Source organism: Schistocerca piceifrons, chromosome 11 (genome assembly GCF_021461385.2).
Source record: "Schistocerca piceifrons isolate TAMUIC-IGC-003096 chromosome 11, iqSchPice1.1, whole genome shotgun sequence".
NCBI lineage: Eukaryota > Metazoa > Arthropoda > Insecta > Orthoptera > Acrididae > Schistocerca > Schistocerca piceifrons.
In genome coordinates, this window is record NC_060148.1 from 112938872 (window position 1) to 112953703 (window position 14832).

Below are 14832 nucleotides of genomic sequence, written 5' to 3' on the forward strand. Positions count from 1 at the left end.
ACACTGACAAGGAGAAGGGACTGGATGACAGGACACCTCTTGAAACATGAGAGAATGACTTCCGCGATACTAGAGGCAGTTGTAGAGGGCAAAAACTGTAGAGGAAGTCAGCAAATAATTGAGGACGTATGTTGCTATTCTGAGATGAAGAGGTTGGCACAGGAGAAAAATTTGGTGGTGGACTGCATCAAACCAGTCGGGAGACTGATGACCAAAAAAGTAAAAAAAGCAAAACAAAACAAAGAAGCAAAAAAAAAGGCACGCGAGCGAAGTGGCACAGCGCTTAGCACACTAGATTCGCATTCGGCAGGACAACGGTTAAAACTCGCGTCCGGCCGTCGGCCATACACATTTAGGTTTTCTGTGATTTCTCTAAATCGCTCCAGGCAAATGGCGGGATGGTTCCTTTGAAAGGGCACGTGCGATTTCTTTCCCCATCCTTGCCTAAATCCCAGCTTGTGCTTCATCTCTAATGACGTCGATGTTGCCGGGACGTTAAACCCAATGTTCCTTGCTTCCTTTCTCGCTTCTTCACCATATTAATTTGTAAATATTTCTTAATAACACAGACATAAGGTAGCGATAATTTGTTATTGATGAAAACCATATATGAACAAGTTCTCAAAAACAATTCCATTTGATAGTTAGTAAAAGACTGTGAATAATAATAACATGAAATAAAATTAAAAACGTTTTCTATCGTATACACCTGCCACAAATTATGTTATTATCTCAAATTCGTAGCTGAATCTCCCAGATGAAAACGTTATATTTGATGGTAACCGTGCACAGGTCTTCAAGCTTTTCGTATAACTACTATCATGCATCAAATCTGATTACACTCGTGATTGTATTCATAACCGATATGATGTAAACAACAGTTTTTGGTATGATTATGAAATTACTCGAAGAAATAGCAACCCACTTGGCCGTATTGTGTTGATTTACACTTACGGATTAATGAATTATGCTGGAGATATAATACGCCTTCCACAATATTGAACGAACAATTGAGCGTGTAACACGAATTTCATTTCGTGACACCAACTACTGGTCGTGCTGATGATGCAGCCATTATCGTACAGCGCATATTCACACAGAACCAACTGGGGTCCCTGATTAGTCTGTAATTATCTCTCAAAAACCGGACGATACAAGATTCTGCAATCTCGTTACATGCGACAGCTGGTTTCTCTACAGTACTCAAAAGGCCTGCATGTATCTTCAGCGAGACGAAGCACCGTGCTGCCACTAGTAAAAGTTGTCATAATGATGCAAAGAACAGGCAGAGGATACGATGGCTCTTGTTTGTTCTCCCAAGGCCACATGTCCCAAACCTTGTTGGGGTATGTAGGTCACCTTGTAGCAAAATGTGCAAGTCTTGGAGACAGACAGGTGCAACGGCCGATTGGCTGGTCACAAACCATGATGGTTCCTGAATCAGTTCCGCAAACTCGGGGAGTTCGTGCCCTGAGGAGCGGATGCTGCCACTACTGAGAAAGTGTCTACATCACATGTCCATGATCACTTAGTATATCAGTTAGAGTAAATCATATCAATTGTAGTCAACTCGTTCACCAAAGGAGACGAAGTAAATATTCCTGAAATCCATTCAACAATAACTGCCAAGGTGAGAAACATAGAAGTAGATATCCTCGGTGTAGCAAAACAGCTTAAATCACTTGATAAAGGCAAGGCCTCAGGTCCAGATTGATTGTGTAGTGGGACGCGAAATTGAACCGTCACCCATCCACCAGTGTCAGCCCAGTTTGCAGGTGAATGTAAGTTTTAATTATTGTTTATGTATTTTTTAATATTTGTAATGTTTGTGAATTATCTAAAGTTTTGTATTTTTTTATGTTTCATGTACGGAGAGGGCGGCGCAACGAACGGAGACAGCATCTTCACTGCCGAGACCAGAGAGAAAATAGCTGGCCACTATACGTCGCGGGTCGACAGCCAAAGAGCAACAGAAGATCCTGAAACCGAGTTGTTGCGTCGTGCTTCTAAAAACTGAAAAAATAAGAATTTGTAATGTTTCTACAACAATGGCTTCATAAAAAGTTTAATCATGTTGTAAATGTTCTGTCCTATCTTGTCAAGACTCAGGTTCACGTCTATATGTAGTATATAGGAAGATAATAAACTAGTGTATACTACAAAAGTTTGAATACGTGTTCCGAGAATTTATTTATGAAGAATTATATTAAGGAAGAAGCATTACTGATTTATTTGACAAGATTATTAATTATGACAACGTTCATCGCGAGTTTGAGTCTTAAAAGTTAATTGAATGTGGTTTTAATATTTATTAAAGCAGATAACTTGCATGAATATAATGTCTGAGAAGAAACAAACGACATCTAAACTGAAAAAAGTTTGCGCAAACCAACTGAACTGAGTGACGTAACTCTGCGCATACGACTCAAATGATGATGTTTTAATTACAGTTTCGTTCAAGAACCATTCAGAGACAACTTTAAAAAGAATTTTAATAATTTTGAAGTGTTTTGTAACCGGCGTAGGTGATGAAGTCTGCGCATGGTCATATGTCAAATGAAAATCATTTAAACGAAACCTACGTCGTTACACTACACTTGCTGATACAATACCTCCAATTCTATGGAACCTCTCGCTCATAGAAAGATCCGTACCTACAGACTAGAAAATTTCTCAAGCCACGCCAATACCCAAAAAGGGTAGTAGGAGTAATCCTCTGAATTACAGGCCCTTATCACTAACACTGAAATCCAGTAGGGTTTTCGGATCATTTACTGTGTTCGACTATCATGAATTACCTCGAGGAAAACAATTTATTGACACATTTTCAGTACGGATTCATAAAACATCGTTCATGTGAAACACAACTAGCTCATTATACTCATGAAGTAATGAGTGCTATCGACAGGGGATGTCAAATAGATTCCATATTTTTAGACTTCCAGAACGCTTTCGTATGGAATATCACCTCGGTTGAGCAACTGGATTCGTGATTTCCTGTCAGAAAGGTCACAGTTTGTAGTAATAGGCGGAAAGTCATCGAGTAAACCAGAAGTAATATCCGGCGTTCCCCAGAAAGTGTTATAGGCACGCTATTGTTCCTGGTCTATACTAACGACATAGGAGACAATCTGAGTAGCCCTCTTGATTGCAAATGATGCTGTCATCTACCGTCTTGTAAAGTCATCAGATGACCGAAACGACTTGCAAAATGATGTAGATATCTGTGGGGGGTGAAAAGTGACAATCGACCCTGATTCAAGAAAAGTGTGAATTTAATAGTATAAACCTTCTAAATCTAAAAAAGTCACACAAAACTGAAGGCTGTACATTCCACTAATACTTAGGGATTACAATTACAAATAACCTATATTTGAACGATAACATAGATATTGTTGTGGCTAGAACGAACCAAAGACTGCGATTCATTCCCAGAACACTTAGAAGGTGGAACAGGTCTACTAAAGAGACTGCTTACACCACGCTTGTCCGCCCCATTCTGCAATATTGATGTGCAGTGTGGGATCAGCATCAGGTGGGACAGACGGATGACATCGATTGGAGTGTCAATCATTAAAACAAAGGCGTTTTTCGTTGCGACGGGATATTCTAATCCAATCTGAATCACCAAAACAAAATTTTCCTCTGCGATTGCGAAAACATTCTGCTGGCACGCATCTACGTAGGGAGAAATGATCATCACTATAAAATAAGAGAAATCAGGGCTCGTACAGAAAAATTTAAGTGCTCGTTTTTCCTGTGTGCCGCTCGAGAGTAGAACGGTAGAGAGACAGTTTGAATGTGGTGCATTGAACCCTCTGCCAGGCACTTCATTGTGAATAGCAGAGTAATAACGTGGAAGTAGAAGCAAGCTGCACAACCAGTTTCTGCCAGCTACTTAGAGTAAATGAATGTGACAATGTGTCTTTATTGGAGCATCACCTGTGTATGTGTGTGTGTGTGTGTGTGTGTGTGTGTGTGTGTGTGCGTGTGTGTGTGTATTTGTGTATGTCTTTGTGTGTGTGTGTGCACATGTGAACACATTCCTGCTTTCACGTTTGCCAGCATCAGTCCAGACGGCGTGCAAACAGTGCTTAACTTGGATACGGAGTAGCTATGAGAACAAAGCCATTACAAGTTTTACAGATTTTCTGTCTACCAGCTGGATCAAACTTAACTGTGTCTTGCTATCTGCAGTACACTGATATAGATTGGGTATTAATACTCTGCAGCAGCTGCTACACTTTAAATATGTTTGTGGAAAGCAAGTCTCACGTGAAATTATATAGAAATTTCAAAATCTGTCAACAGCATGAATAGAAACAATCAGTTAGAAACAGAGTCGTAAGTCAGGATAACCTATTGGAGCATTGACTCGTAAATACAGACACGGATTAACGTGTGAAATAAAGCTTAACACAGTACTTACGTCTATCACACTTCGCTCCTTGCAAGCCTGGTGCACATGAACACAATTCTTTAGTGCAAAATATCATCCCTTCACATGCACTACTCAGAAATGAGCAGCGTTTTGAACAATTGTCTCCATATCTGTTTGGTCCGCAACCTAGGACAAAATACAAAAATTAATTTATATCCACAAGTCTAAGTAATCCATACGTATTACAAAAGTGTATGTCTGTAAGCAAGTATTTTTCACATCTCCTCCTAAACCCCAGCGTCGATTTCAACAGAACTTGATACCAATATCACTTGCTGTCTGCAAGGAAGCGCTGTGGGTGCAAGCGACACCTACCTATCAAAGGGGTTGATGTGAAGGTGAGAAAGAGGTGTACGTCACATCGTGTGTATAGCCAAAATTTATTGATCCAGTATTTGAGAATGAAGGCACATAGCAACTTCTAACTAACTTTACACGTTATTTAAAACCTTCGTGAAACTATTTATCCCCGAAACCCGCACACAAAATGGTAAAAGGCAAAAGCTTTATCGCTTACTGCATTTTCACTGTACATGCAAAAAAAAAAAAAAAACAAAAAAGCCGTATCAGGCATGACGTCTTAATTTATTAATTCTTTACTACTAACTGTATTTGCGACACAGTTTGCAGCTAATATTCACATATACACTATGTGATCAAAAGTATCTGGACACCTGGCAGAAAATGACTTACAAGTTCGTGGCACCCTGCATCGGCAATGGTGGAATTCAGTATAGTGTTGGGCCACCCTTAGCCTTCATGACAGCTTCCACTCTCGCAGGCATACGTTCAGTCAGCTGCTGGAAGGTTTCGTGGGGAATGGCAGCCGATTCTTCACAGAGTGCTGCGCTGAGAGGTATCGATGTCGGTCGGTGAGGCATGGCAAGAAGTCGGCGTTCCAAAACATCCTAAAGGTGTACTAAAGGATTCAGGTCAGGGCTCTGTGCAGGCCAGTCGATTACAGGGATGTTATTACCGTATAACCACTCCGCCACAGGCCGTGAATTACTAAAAGGCGCCTGATCGTGTTGAAAGATGCAGTCGCCATCCATGAATTAGTCTTCAACAGTGGGAAGCAATAAGGTGCATAAAACATCAGTGTGCTGTGATAGTGCCACGCAAAACAACAAGGGGAGCAAGCCATGAAAAGCACGACCACACCATAACACCACCTTCTCCGAATTTTACTGTCGGCACTACACACGCTGGCAGATGACGTTCACCGGTCATTCGCCGTACCCACACCCTGACATCGGATCTCCACATTGCGTACCGTGATGCGTCTTTCCACACAACCTTTTTCCACTGTTCAATTGTACAATGCTTACGCTCCTTACACCGAGCGAGTCGCCGTTTGGCATTTACCGGCGTGATGTGTGGCTTGTGAGCAGCTGCTTTTGATGTTCGCCTTGCTCCTTCTGTCGTTGGTAATTTTGCTGCCTAGGTAGCAGAATTCCCTAACTTCATATACTTCGTGACCATTAATCGTCATGTTAAACCTGTGCTGTTCTCATTTCTGCTACTTCTCATCACTTTCGCCTTTCTTCGGTTTACTCTCAACCCCTACCCTGTACTCATCAGACTGTTCATTCCATTCAGCGTAACAATGTTATACGAATCGTATCACTGATACCCTAGCACCTTGAGTTTAAATTACACTCCTGAACCTTTCTTTTACTTCCACCATTGCTTCTTCGATGTACAGATTGAACAGTAGCGAAGACTACATCCCTGTCTTATATCGTTTTTAATCAGAGGACTTCACTCTTGGTCGTCCACTCTTATTATTCCCTTTTGGCTCTTGTACATATTGCATGTTACTGGTCTCTCCCTATACCTTACCTATTATCATCAGAATTTCGAACATCTTGCACCATTTTTCACTGTCGAACGCTTTTTACGGGTCGACAAATCCTATGAACGTGTCTTGATTTTTCTTTAGTCTTGCTTCCATTATCAACCACAACGTCATAATTGCCTCTCAGGTGCCTTTCCTAAAGCCAAAGTGATCGTCATATAAAACATCTTCAGTTTTCACTCTTATAGTCGCTTAAGAAAAGCCTTAAAGGGGCGATGATTTTTGTTAGCCGAGGAAGTAAGCGGGCAACAACGCAGGTGTTCACGCAGAAGGACACGGGATTTTGCCAAGAGAGTGTCTTCAACATGGAGCATCAATGGGGTCATTACCTGAGGGTCCAGGCGATTTTACTTGAGTGGCATGCCAATTTTGGACTGTAGAGCGTCCGAACAGGAACTTTTTGGTCGCTACATTACAATTTGCCAATACCGATTTAAACTAACGGTTTGTCGAGACCACTGTCGGCTGTCACCTACCCCTACTTTAGCCAAGACCAACTGTTATACATTGTTCGCCTTATTCGAGTTCAAATGCTTATTTGTTAATCAGCTCAGTTCTTCCTTGTACTTGAATTTAATGTAAGTGGTGCTGTTCATTGCTTTTTGTGTTGTGTGCTGTTCTGATAGTTTCCAACTCTGAATAAGTTTGTAACAAGAAAGAAGACGAAAAGCAATTCTGATTCGTCCACTCGCATTATGGTAAGTTAAAATACGCATGCACCAGTGGCGGATACATATGGGGGGCGTGCGGGGCGCGCATCCACCCCCTCCCTCCCCTTCTTGCGGGGCCACCAGCATTACCACCCTCGCTGCCCCCGTCAGTCTACCCGCATGCTATTCGTTCGTTTCTTTCGGCAGTCGACTCGACTGAATCGACTTATCGAGTAGTAATACTTTCCTATGTAGCACGCGCGTCCGCGTCATCGTATTTTATACGTTTCCGTCTGGCACATAGATAGCTAACACATACCTACGAGAAAAGTCGCGGCCGTTCTAGTGATCTCGATACGTTATTCTGCCTGGCACTTCTTCGAGAAAAGTCGCGAATATTCTATTGTTTTCTTGTACAGAGAACGCTCGATACGTTGCTTTATAAATACGGACTATTCGCCCAACAGGAGGCTGGTTTACATTCAGAAGCAGAAATATGAAGACTGAAGAATGAATAAGTAAAAAGTCCTAGTTGTAGCAAGTGCTAGTGTGAACATTAGTCAAGAGTGAGAGTGATCAGTTGATTGTGAGGTATTAATTATAGTAATTCATAGTAATTTGAAGTGTGTGGAGAGATAGTACAATACCTGACGATTGGAGAAGCGGACACATTGTTCCCATCTTCAAAAACGGCAATAAAGGACTTTGCAAAAGCTACAGACGAATAACCCTTATGAGTCACACAGCCAAGATTTTTGAAAGAAGTTTGCTAAATCGAATAAGTGAAAAGATAGAAAAGGAGCTGAGTGGAGAACAGCATAGGTTTATGAAAGGAAGAAGCACGATCGACCAGATATTTTCTATCTGTCAACTGATGGAAAAAAACTTGGGAGTATTACAAAGAGGTGATAATGGTTTTTATAGACATAGAAAAGGCATATGAGTCAGTTAACAGGGAAAGACTCTGGGAAGAAATGAAAAAGATAGATGTAGATGCTGGATACATTAATGTAATAAAGACAATGTAGAGGGGACGCAATTGTAGAATTAGAACACCATTGGGGAACTCTGAATGCTTCGAAATAAGACAAGGACTTAAGCAAGGAAGTATTCTATCTCCTGCACTTTTTAATGTTGTGATGGAGGGAATGAATAGCGCAGTTAAAGATATAGTAAAAGAAAGAGACGAAAAGATGATTTTTGCAGATGATATGGTAATATGGGGTGATAAAGTTGTAGATGTATAGTTACAACTTAATGTGTGGAAGGAAATGATGAAAAGGTATGGAGTAAAAATAAATAAAGATAAGAGTGAACTAATGGTTTTTGAAAGAGAGAAAGGGATCAACGGAAATATTACCTTGAATGGAGAACCCCTCAAAGTGGTAGAAGTTTCACTGATTTAGGGAGTGAATATCTAGGGATGGAAGAATAACTAACGAAATTAATAGGAGGTTACAGAAGGGAGGCAATTTCTAGCAAACAATAAAACACCTGATTTGGAATAAGGAAGTTTCAGAAAAAGGAAAACTTCTGATGTATAAGAATTATTACTTCCCTATTTCACCTATGGTGGAGAAATATGGACAATGACAGAAAGGAACTGGAGCAGACTGCTTGCAGCGGAAATGAAATTTCTCAGAGCAGTTAAGGGAAAAACACGAATGGACAGAGTAAGGAGCGTAGAGATTAGAAAGGATCTTAAACCAGAAAGTATGAGATAAGAAATTGAAAGAAAAGAGATTAAGATGGTATGGGTATGTTAAGAGGATGCATGGGCAGAGACTCCCCAAAAATACGGAAGAACTAAAGATCGATGGGAAAAGACCAAGAGGGCGCCCAAGAACACGGTGCAAAGCGGGAGTGAGAATATCTGTGGGAGGGAGAGGTGTGACTTGGCAGCAAATGGACAAAGAAAAGTGGTGGGAGGACCGAGCCACGTGGAGAGGACTCGTCAGCACCCAGACCCGGCAGTAGCTGGAGCGGGATCCGGATACGGACAGATAGTAATTTCTCAGTAAAATATTGCTGCGAGACTCGTAACGGTATTTTTACTAATAACGTAACACGAGTTAGGTATAGGAAAAATGTTCAAACGTGTGTGAAACCTTATGAGACTTAACTGCTAAGGTCTTCAGTCCCTAAGCTTATAGACCACTTAACCTAAATTATCCTAAGGACAAACACACACACACCCATGCCCAAGGGAGGACTCGAACCTCCGCCGGGACCAGCTGCACAGTCCATGACTGCAGCGCCTCAGACCGCTCGGCTAATCCTGCGCGGCGTGTATGCGAAACTATAGATGCGTATACCTCCGGTAACAGTGACTTTCGAGAAAATTCTTAAAAACCCATTGTTACTACATAGGAACTCTATCGAATGAACTAGAACGGAATCGACAATGTAAATTGCCTGACTTTCTGTCCTATTGACAATGTAATTAACCAATATGCCAGGAAGAATAGGAGCATAGAATTCATCATTTAAGGAAGAGAACCACAGTTGTAACTTTTTTATAACATAAGATGGCATTCTCTTGTATATGTGTAGAATCAATGTAAACAAAAACTTTATTTAACTTTACATGCGACTTGATTAATTTTTACTAGGGTAAAAGTAAATGTACCTCAAGGTATCTTTAGCGCCCCCCTTTGAGGATGTTCTGTACCCGCCACTGGTATGCACTACCATAATAGCCTATTTAAGTATGTACAGTAGTTTAATGTTAGCGCTCGACACGTTATTTGGAGACTGGTGGCAGTCTGTGTATGCAGTATTTCAATATTCAGTAGAGCGATAAACAGCACTACAAATAATATTAAAGTCAGTTCGTAAAAATACACTTGGATCTGCCTTTGTTTCCCGGAAATGTCACGGCTCAACAAAAACATCGCCCAAACGGCGATTGTTACATTCCTTTAAAAATATTGCTCATATTTCTATCATTAGCAGCCCTAATGGTAAAATATTGATCAGTCTTATCACCCAGGCGGTACTAAAATTATGAAAACCGGTTCCGATACGGAGCTTCTGGCGAAGGGGTGTGTGATGACAGCACACTCTATAGTTCGTTCGTTTCCAGAGTATTTTCGTAGTGGCCGACCTGCATCCCGCCCACTTTAGTTCAAATATATTTACGCTCTTGTAATACTATAATAACAGGACAAGAATTTATTGCACAATGAAATTTTAAAATATGCGTGCATTTAAGCCCAATCAAATGACAGAACATACACAACTGAAGGAGAAATATGCAATTTCAGAATTACATCTTTTGTTGTGATCCACCTTATTTTATTTGAAAACAATGTGCGGCAACCAGTTTTTCCAAATTCCCCACCGACCAGGGTAACTCTGCACCTTGAGGCGTGTAGCTAGCAGTCCATAGATTCCGGAGCAGACGTGGGCCGAATGCATCCACTGGCAATCTTGAAAATGGTTTTCTGTGGTTTCTCATTTTCAACTTAGACAGGTACCGGTGTCGTCCCTTAGTATAGGCCACAGTCAATTCCTTCCTAATTCCTTTCTTTCCTGACAGATTCTACTTCCCTTAAAGATGCAGCCTCTCTGCTTAAACAAAAAGAGATGCATCGAAGGCGAGCCGAACATCTGTTTGGAGACTTTTTGGAGCTAAAAATCTTATTTACGAGGCTCATTCAATATTTAAAGAGACCAACTGCTATGGAGAAAAAACGTTTATTTTTACAAAACTATAAATTTTCTGCTTTTCAACATAATCTCCTTGAACATTTATGCACTGGTTCCAACGGGTTGCAAGCTTTTTTATTCCAGCTGCAAAGAACTCTTTATCTTGATGTTCAACCAATTTCCCACGAACTTTTTTTCACGTCCTCGTTGACCTGGAACCTCTTCCTACGTAAGGCCTCCTTCAGTGCACCAAACAAATGGAAATGGGTTAGTGCTAACTCAGGACTGTAAGGGGGATGAGGCAGTATATCCCAGCCCATTTCGTCGATGGTTTCAGGGGTTAGTTGAGCAATATGAGGACGTGCGTTGTCTTGCTGGAGATTCAAACCTCTCCTCTGAGATCCACGTCGTCTCTCTCTCACGACTGGCTTGTTAAAAAGCAAATCCGAGTAGTACTGGCTGTTCATTGTAAGCTTCCCTTCGAGATAATCACAATACAGCACATTCAGCATCCCAAGACACCGTCAACATGACTTTTCCTGCCGATGCTTGGGTTTTGAATTTTTTCTTGACAGGTGAGTTGGTGTGCTTGCATTCCGTGCTTTGTCTTTTTGATTCTGGCTCATAATAGCGAACCCAAGTTTCATCACAAGTTAAGATTTTGTTCATAAAGTGCTCACCTTCCCTTTAATAACTTTCCTTTAGCTCAGTGCACACTCCCAACTTTGTTTCCTTCTGTAGCGGCGTCAGCTCCTTTGGGATCCATCTTGCACATGTTTTGCGGTACTTCATATTGTTACAGACAATGTTATGAACTGTACCAGTACTAACGTGAACCTTATCAACTATCATTTCCAGTCACACGGCGGTCGGTACGAATAATGTCATCAGTTCGACTTCCAAGTGAGAGACTTGAAACTGCAACTGATCCGCCAGAACGGCGTTCGTCAGTCACTGAGTCGTGACCATTTATAAACGGCCCTATCCACTTGTAAAAATTTGGACGATTCATACCACCTTCCCCATAAACTTTAGACATTGTACAGTATATATTCACTGGTTTCTAGCCTTCACCAAGTACAATACGAATAACAGAACGTTCTTCAACTAATGTGGAGTTTCAAGCCGACTCGCCATGTTGAAATGTATTTTTGAGGTTATAAACAAAACAATGTTGATACATCAGCTGATGAGGGCTCATCCCAGTGATGTCAATTGAAAGCCATAAAAGTACCAAGCTTGCCCTGCTAATAGTTTTTTCTCCAGAACAATTTGTCTCAATTTAATTATCGAATGACCCTTTTGCACTGGAAGATGGCTATCAATCGTTCAGATGGTTCAAATGGCTCTGAGCACTATGGGACTTAACTTCTGAGGTCATCAGTCCCATAGAACTTAGACCTACTTAAACCTGAGTAACCTAAGGACGTCACACACATCCATGCGCGAGGCAGGATTCGAACCTGCGACTGTAGCGATCGCGCGATTCCAGACTGTAGCGCCTAGAACCGCTCGTCCACTCCGGCCGGCCTATCAATCGTCATTTTGTACACTGCATCCGGGCATGAACTTGCCTCACTTGTGGGACGGCCGTATACAGGGTGGACAAAAACTGTGCCACGAAATTTTAACCCTGGATAGCTGATGCCTGTAGGAATCAAAATTACTTATGTTGTGTAGGTCGACAACGCACATTTTCTAAACTGCGGAAACTAGTAGCTGCGATTGGCCGTTGGAGTGTCGTGTTGCCATTCGTCGGTTGACGGGCAATGGTATGGCTATCGGTTCACACATACAAACGTCCATGGCCCCATCACTGTCCCAACGCGATACATACACATTCGTGGTCATGAGCTGTACAGAGCATCCGGCAACTCGGCAACCCTGGGGCCAATTGGAGCCCTTGGCGCAAAGTTTCCGTAGTTTAAAAATTGTCCGTTGTCGACCTACACAACATAAGTAATTTTGATTTCTACGGGCATCACCTATCCAGGGCTAAAATTTCCTGACATCATTTTTCTGCACCCAATATTATGTCTAAGTTTTACTACAAGGGTGATATTCTACTGTGAAATGTCTCATTCGTAATATCCTTCCAGCAGTGAGACCAGGCGTCACAACTTTAACGTATGTGTAAATAAACGTCATACAAACGACAACGCACATCATAGTGTAGGTTATTAGTAGCCAAGACTGTTATCATGGATAAATACAAACTGATTTATCACATTTCATACATTAGAATCTAGTTCAAATTAACTCATGACTCAACGTTATGATCCCAAAACTGTAGCTCATACAATCTGTGTACTACGTTTTAGTTCGTAAATAAATTTGATTTAGTTTCAAGTTGACATTTGAAGTAATAATTTAAGAGAAGCTCTTGATCATTCAAGGAAATTGACCATTTCAATGTAATGAAAAATATTTAATAAATTTTTCTTTAGAATTGAAGAACTTGGGATGTTTTGATGTGCTGAAGAAAATCTGACTTTGTTTCAGGTAAGTTGTAAATTTAAATAGGACTATGTTCTAGGAGAAAGACAGCTATTGTTAAAAGAAATTTGATCCCATTTGACTTTTTAAGTTATTCACCCTAACATTAAGACTCTCCTGCTCTTCGAAAGTAAAACTTATGTTAGAAGACTGAGAAGGGGAAAGCCTTAGACACAGCCAACGGATTCGGCTCAAATTTGGCAGGTCGCTTGTGTACAACCTAAAACGAAGTACGGTACTCTAAGATATTTTGGCTCAACACCATGCCGTTTTTGAGAAAATCTAGGTGGCACTGTAGCTCAGGGTGTTCGGTCGTAGGGTTAGCAGCCCTCTGTCCTAAAAACAACTGAGTGAATCTATCAACAACGAAGTTGAACGGGTGCCATGGGACGTCCGTCCCAAACAAAGGCAACGATCTTCAACGAACAAAATTAGATGATTAAAAAAAATAGTGCAACGGCTAAGGTAACTTGCTGGGAAGCGGACAATCCGGGTTCGAATCTCTAGGAAACGTAGCGGATGTTATCCTTCTCGTTTGTATATTTCCATATATCAATTGACAGGGATAGGAGGGTTAACGAGGTAAGTAAATCAATAAGGAATAATGAAAAGGTAGGCAAACAAATTCCTGAAACCTTCGTTTCTTGTAAACACAGGAAAACCTTAAGCAACACTTTTCCAGAGGCTGTGATGACATATTACGCCGTGTAGAAATGAGTTAGTCTTTTTTCTTTACTACCAAATGTGTCAGGGATTCGTTCTTCACCCTTATGCGATAACGTGCGTCGAATGTTCACCCGATACTCGCATCCTGTTTGATTGGTGTCGATCACGTAATCTCGATTAAAACCGGTCATAAGTGACGCCGTGATGAAAAGACCAGCCGCTTTCTGTATATCTTATATATTTTCTACCTCCTTGTGGGAGACGTGTTTAGAGACGTGTCGTTGACGATTTTTTATTCCGATTTGAAATTGCTTGCCCAAGATAATGATGCAGCAAACGTAAAATCCTTGTCGGTCGTGTACTGAGGCGCTGCACCTGCAGCCACCTCCTGGATTATTCCCGTTGTTAGATTCTCGTTACGACGGCCAGATTCAACAAATCGGTCGTTATGTCCACTTATTTATGGACTGGTATTTGCTGTATCTTGTCCCTCATTTAACAATATCATTTTCGCACAATTTTAGGTCCTTCTTACTTTTCAGGGCTGTTGTTGGTCTGTTCTTTTGCAGTGTTTGTAAGTTCCAATTTGGATGATTTCTGGCTAGCGCTAGCGGCTTTACTTTTACTTCAAGAGGTATAGTGCCGTACTTCAGCCGTTTAGTAACCGGTTCGTAATACTCATCGGGAACAGGTGAAGCACAGATTGCCTGCGACGTGGACGTTTCCAAAGTGTTGTGACCAGTTTGCGATTCACTAGTTGTGATAGCTTCCACTGGAATCACCTTCTGCTTCGCCTTCATGGTATAGTTCATCAGTACCAACAAAAGTCATTTCGTTCGTCAGATCCAAAAATCGCTCGATAGCCGCTCCTATCAACCTGGAACGCCGCGAGACAGAACTGCCTGCTTCGGGAAGTCCATTGATAATACATTTGTCTTGCAACACTTTTACAAACGAAAACGCAGCGTCGGTAACTTCCCGCTTGCCGTCGTCTGTGTTAGGCTTCCAACTATATGTTTCAGCTCTGGTCGATTATGCAACTGAAAGATATGGCACAACAAACAAAAACT

General features: G+C 41.3%; 1 protein-coding gene across 2 annotated transcripts in view; it reads right to left on the reverse strand.

Annotated features, from left to right (window-relative positions):
- Positions 1-14832, reverse strand: part of LOC124719995 — a 517761-nt gene that overhangs the window by 213801 nt on the left and 289128 nt on the right. For both annotated transcript variants that reach the window (XM_047245223.1, XM_047245222.1), the window contains exon 12: positions 4430-4567. In XM_047245223.1, the coding sequence (XP_047101179.1) occupies positions 4430-4567 (138 nt within the window). The remainder of the gene's footprint in view (positions 1-4429; positions 4568-14832) is intronic.